We start from the raw sequence: 6,250 nt of genomic DNA, 5'->3' as shown, positions 1-6,250 counted from the left end.
TTTATTTAGGGCAATAGCCCATATTTTTCATTCTGCCAAAATTACCCTTCATTTAAACTGTTTTAAACTGTTTTAAGTGCTCTCTTCCTCATTTCGTTCTCCGATCACGGCAATTTTTTTCTTCCAAAGCACGGCACAAGAAGAGAATAGGCGATTTGCATCTCACGGCAGCGATTTCTAGTTTCTTCCTTGGATTTGTGTTTCCTATTTCTTCTACAGGTTTGAATTAGCTTTTTTTTAATGGATTCCATGATTATACAACCAGGATCATTGAAATGGCGTCGTTGGAATACATATTTAGGATCATCGAACTGAGATTTTCATATATTGTTCTTATATTGTTCAGAATCGACTTCGTTGGAATATATATTCTGTGTGTCTATATTTGAAGCATGGAATTGGCCAAATCTGAGACAGGTACGTTGGTTTTTTCATCTGGTAAATATTATTTACCATCGAAGGGCGATTGGTAAATATTATTTACTATCGAACCATTATAGTAAATTTTCACTGATTAACGTATTCTTTATTGTAGCTGGCTTTTCCAAAGCTCTGACTATCGTTGATGATGTAAATTTTGATAAATTTACATCATCATTAGTCTTTGGCGAGGGTTCAATTTTCATGAAGAAAGAACACATGATCAAAGTCATGCAATTATTGGCTATTTCAAACAACTTTGAGTTTAAAGTTGCTAGGTCATCTACGACTCGCTACAATCTGATTTGCTCTGTTAGTTCTTGCAAGTGGATGATGAACGCTGTCTCGTCTAAAGATATGGGCTTTTGGACCGTACGTAAATATTCGAACGTGCACACGATTGAATATAGTGTCTAATGATCACCGACAAGCATCATCATCTCTGATTAGCCATTGCTTAAAAAGTAATTTAGAGAAAGTATGTGCTGATCACATTACTCCAAAAGACATCATTTCAACAGCAAGGGCGGACTTACAAGTCGATATTTCCTATTACAAGGCATGGAAATCCCGTCATATGGCCCTTAAGGAGATAAAAGGCTGCCCGAAGGAGGCTTATTCTTTGCTTCCTTACATTGGAGATATGATGAAGTCCAAGAATCCAGGTAGCTTCTTCATCTATATCAATATGTATCTCGTGGTTGTACAGTAAATAATATTGACACAATAGTTAATCAGATTAACTAATAGATTTACTCTTGGTTTGTTAGGTACATTTACAGATTATTATGTCAATTCGATTGGAGAATTCATGTATTTTTTCATAGCATTTGGAGCATCAATCTCGGGTTGGAAATATTGTCGACCTGTAATCTCGGTTGACGGAACCCATCTAAAAACGAAGTATGGCGGCAGTTTGCTTATTGCTTCGGTAATGGATGGGAATAACCATATATTTCCGATAGGATATGCCATAGTTGATTCAGAAAATGACTTGTCGTGGGAGTGGTTCTTTCTCAAGTTGAAAGAGGCCATAGGCGTGCGTGAGTCGATGGTCGTCATTTCGGATAGGCATAAATCGATTGCGAAGGCTGTTTCTAGTGTATTTCCTGAAGCAAAAATCGCAGCGTGTATGCAACACCTATTGAGCAACTTAAAGGTTAATTTTCATCATGGTGCAATTGAACCCTTTTTCATAAGGTGTGCAAAGGCGTATACGGTGTCCGAGTATGAGAAATATTTGAGTCTCTTGAACAAAATTGATCCTCGCATCAAGAAATATTTAGAGGATGCGGATCCAAAGAAATGGTCTCGTTCGCTCTTCCATGGACGGCGCTACGATTTGATGACAACCAATATCTCAGAATCGATGAATTCTAGATTGAAAGAAGCAAGGGGTTGGCCTGTTTCAGAATTGATTATTGAGCTTAGAAATATACTCCAGAAATGGTTTTTTGAGCGCACTGATTTTGGGAATTCTATGACGACATCTCTTACTCCTAAAGCTTTTGAGATTTTGTTGACAAATGAGGACAATGCTCGCTGTATGTCGGTGAGTTTATTACTAGCGTACCTTTGCAGTACCTTTGCTTTTGTAAGATCAGTCACAAATATTTATAGTAAATATTATTTACTACTACGGAAATAATATTTACTAACAGAATATCTGTCATTTTCTATACAAGCTGATATTAATTACTTTCCTTTGTTTGTTAATTATTATATTTATTACTTGCAGGTCATACCCATAAACATGCATGATCTCGAAGTGGTTGATAACGGAGTAAACGAAACTGTAAATTTAGCTAATAGAACATGCACGTGTTACTATTGGCAATTGGACGAGTTCCCTTGTTCTCATGCTATAGCTGCTATGTGGAAGAAAAAATTGAATCCTCTGTCTTTTGTATCCCCTTATTATACCAGAGAATATTTTGCAGCGACTTATGCTGGAAGCTTGTACCCAATCGAAGATAGGTCGCGATGGAATGTCCCCCAAGATCATAAAGACTCAATTAAAGCTCCGAATAGTAGGGCAAAGGCTGGGAGGCCGAAGAAGGCAAGATACAAATCAGCTTCGGAGAATTTGAAAAAGCTACACTGCGGAAAATGTGGACGAAATGGCCACAACAAGCGAACGTGTCTAATGGACTAAATTTTAGTACACAAATTATCTACATTGATGTCCAATTAAGTTGATTTTTGAACTTGTTGATATGGAATTTCTTAATCATTTGATATTTTCCATATTATATTGTAGAGCTTTATGGATTCATTCAGTTGTACAATGGTTTGTTAATTTTTGGAAATGGTTAATACAATTAACTATCAGGGTTAATATTATTTACTTACATGAAACTTGGTACAAAACCATGTACAATTGTTAAACAAAAGAGCTCAATGGCTAATAGCATTTACTGTATAAGACTATCGAACCATTATAGTAAAGTTTGTTAATTTTTGGAAATGGTTAATACAATTAACTATCAGGGTTAATATTATTTACTTACATGAAACTTGGTACAAAACCATGTACAATTGTTAAACAAAAGAGCTCAATGGCTAATAGCATTAACTGTCTAAGTGAATTGATATCTTGATAATCAAACACAAGCAAAAGACTTTATAATGTTTTGTATAATGATCGATATACTCGATCATTTTCCATCCTTCCGAAACACTTGGGATAAATGGAGGTTAAACGACGGATAATCTGCATCATCATCCACTATTTGCTCCTCGTCTTTGTCTTTTTTCTTCGGTTTCTCTGCCGCGGACCCGAAAGCTGTTGTATATGGCGTTGTAGTTTTGCTGCTTGGTTTACGCTCCCTCTTCTTCTCCAGTATTCCTGCAGCATTCTGTTCTTGTTGTTCACAGTTTGTAGCTATTGCTTTCCCTTTAGTTCGTTTACTTGCTCTTCTTGGCTGCTCCTGTTTGTCCTCGGGTTCCATTGCATTTTCTTGCTGCAAAAACAAATTGATTGCATAAATATGTGTAGCTTTGCAAATCTGATCTTAATTTGATATTTACTTGTTCATCATCATTCTTCCTCTTTGATCGAATCTCCATATTATTGGTGCTTTTCTTCTCAATCTCTGATATTTCGTTCACACATGTCCCTTTGTTGGTATCGCCATCAATTTCCTGTTTATCAAAGTTATCACCCAAAGGTAATTAAACAAATATGACATGGTAAATAATATTTACCTTTAGAGTAAATCAGATTAACTTAATAAATACGGTTACCTCTACGGTCTGGATCACTGCCACTTCGTCAATGATGATCCCCGCCATGTTTTTATCACAACCTATCGATGGTGACCCACCTGTGCTCTCCTTTTCAACAGCCACCACAATTGGAATGGAAATCATCCCTTCGTTGCTTTCGTTCTCATTTTCCTGTATATATTAAACAAAAAAATTCCAACAGTTAATCATATTAACTGGAACAGTAAATTAGATTATTTCCAATGCACCTTTTCAGTTTGGGAGTCTATGACTTTAGCAACGGTGATCTCGACAATGTTCGAGGGCAAGTTGGTTGTTGCTTCCCCAAACGTGCTCTCTTTCTCCACAACTTCTTGAATTGGTTCTTGAAATGTCCATGCGTTACCATCGACCACGTTTTCCTGTGTTAATTGAACAAACATTTTCAGTAAATAAGATTAACCTGCACAGTAAATTGTATTAACCTTCACAGTTTTTATTATATACAGTAAATATTTATGAGAACCGTTATGTTTTCGGTATGCGCAGCTTCGACATGAGCTGAGAATTCATGATCCGCGTTGATGTCTCCCAAAGATTGGTCGCTTGCATCCTTGCTCTTGCTTGACGACACAACTTTTAGTATTTCATCAAGTTGTTTTTTAATCTGAGCAAATTGAACCTCAAATTGATTTTGGCCTTTCTTGAGTTGCCTCTTCAACTTTGATTGGCCCTTTTCCAATTTTGCAACCTTGTTCAACGATTTCAAAATTAACATGATCATCTAAATATGATTAACTCACTAAAATTTTCTTAGAGGTAAATTTGATTAACTATTAAAATACATACCTTGTTCAACATTGTCATAAATGCAACATTGTCCCTGTTTTCCGTTTGTGGAAAGGTTGGCGGTACCCTTGTTCTTGCACTATTGTTTGGAGAGTCCTTGTGTGTGCTTGAAGAAGGTACATCCTCAACATTAGCATCTTGAGAAATAAACGGCGCCATGTATTGTGCCTTCTTTTCCATTTCGCTTAGAACAATATCTTTAACAACAACCTGTAATCAACCAGATTAAAAAACAAAACACGTTTGTCATATATGTATTTTATAATAGTTAATAATATTAACTGTCACGGTAAATATTATTTACCTTGCTGTTTTCAAATACATTCTCCACAAGCCCTTTGGAGTTGAATCTGCCCTGATACAAAAACTGCCAGCGAAGGATACGCGGAGTTGCGTTTGGATTACGACAGATTCCATATTGATTTTCGGCAAGAGATGGAAGGATTTCATACGCCCATGCAACTAAAGCATGCGAGAATCCGTGCACACCATATCCTGTGGTGATTTTTTGAAGTGAATCACCACAATTTGTGATCGACTCTATAAGCTTCTCGTAGCTCACTCTCCCCCATGGATAGTTGTCAAATGTTTCGGAGTTGTCGGCTATATCAAGGTGTCGAGTGTTGATGCTACTCCTTTCTTGTTTTGGCAGCAAGATTGTCTCCAAAAACACCAATTTGGCCAACATTACCTTCTCATTGTTCGTTGCGTCCCTGGCTCCTAAAAATGCGGCTACCACTTCAAGGGTAGACACTTTTTTCATCTTCTTGAAAAATTTGTTAGCAAACATAGATTTCGGAGTATAATCTCTTGCACGGTTGTGTTCTTCGAGCTCATCCGGAGTGAATTCTCGACAATTCAGTCCCGTCATAAGAGCGAATTCCGACAAACCGAATTTGACAACATGGTTGTTGATCTTGAACCAAGCTTCATGCGGAGTCACCTTGCCATTAAGTAAATCATTCACAGATAGTAAATCATTCAGTAAATTATATTAACCATTAGGTAAATCATAGTAAAAGCATATACTAAATCACAGATGTTGTTTATAAAGTCACCTTATTATCACCCTTCCTAACGGTGTAGTCGGTGTTGATGCATTGTCGAAGTATCAACTGGTGCACTATCCTTGACGGATAAGTAGAGTGCGTTTTATTGTCATTGGGTATTTGACGAACAAGCAATAATTGACCGAAGATACTATCTCCGAACATCTCTAGTTGTTCTTCGCTTAGTGCTTGGAAGATATGACTGGTATCTTCCAACTTTGTATGGTTGACTATTTTTTTGCTTGGATCCCACCATTTGTTATCCAACACGTATTCCCATCCCTACAGGAAATGTTAAACACCATTGATAGTAAATCATTCAGTAAATTATATTAACCATTAGTAAATCATAGTAATATCAGGTACTAAATCATATTAAGCATTGCTTAATCATAGTTAATAAAGGACAGTAAATCAGATGGTAAATTAGACAGTAAATCACTCAATCAGACAGTAATTGGTTTAACATTTTCAATTAACAGTAAATCAGATGGTAAATAAGACCGTAAATCAAATAGTAAATCATATTAACAATTTTTACGGTTAATCTAAAACAAAATTGATCATAGTTAATAAAGGACAGTAAATCAGATGGTAAATAAGACCGTAAATCAAATAGTAAATCAGATTAACAATTTTTATGGTTAATCTAACACAAAATTGATCCAAAATGACGTCTAGGGTTTCAGATATGCTCAGATTTGGCGACGAACTGACAATAATAT

At 36.2% G+C, this 6,250-nt stretch overlaps 1 protein-coding gene across 1 annotated transcript; it reads left to right on the top strand.

Moving 5' to 3' along the window:
• Positions 1–392: 392 nt before the first annotated feature.
• Positions 393–2,575, top strand: LOC149391432 (uncharacterized). The gene is made up of 5 exons (XM_089619990.1): positions 393–417; positions 536–796; positions 942–1,085; positions 1,191–1,972; positions 2,159–2,575. The coding sequence occupies exons 1-5, from the start codon at positions 393–395 to the stop codon at positions 2,573–2,575; spliced, it is 1,629 nt and encodes a 542-aa protein (XP_089476116.1).
• The last annotated feature ends 3,675 nt before the right edge of the window (positions 2,576–6,250 follow it).

The sequence above is a fragment of the Urtica dioica genome, chromosome 7, assembly GCF_054948205.1.
Source record: "Urtica dioica subsp. dioica isolate 48M chromosome 7, U.dioica_male_clone48M_v1_H2, whole genome shotgun sequence".
Classification (NCBI taxonomy): Eukaryota; Viridiplantae; Streptophyta; class Magnoliopsida; order Rosales; family Urticaceae; genus Urtica; species Urtica dioica.
Note: the sequence above shows the minus strand (reverse complement) of the source record. Positions and strands in the feature narration are given on the sequence as shown.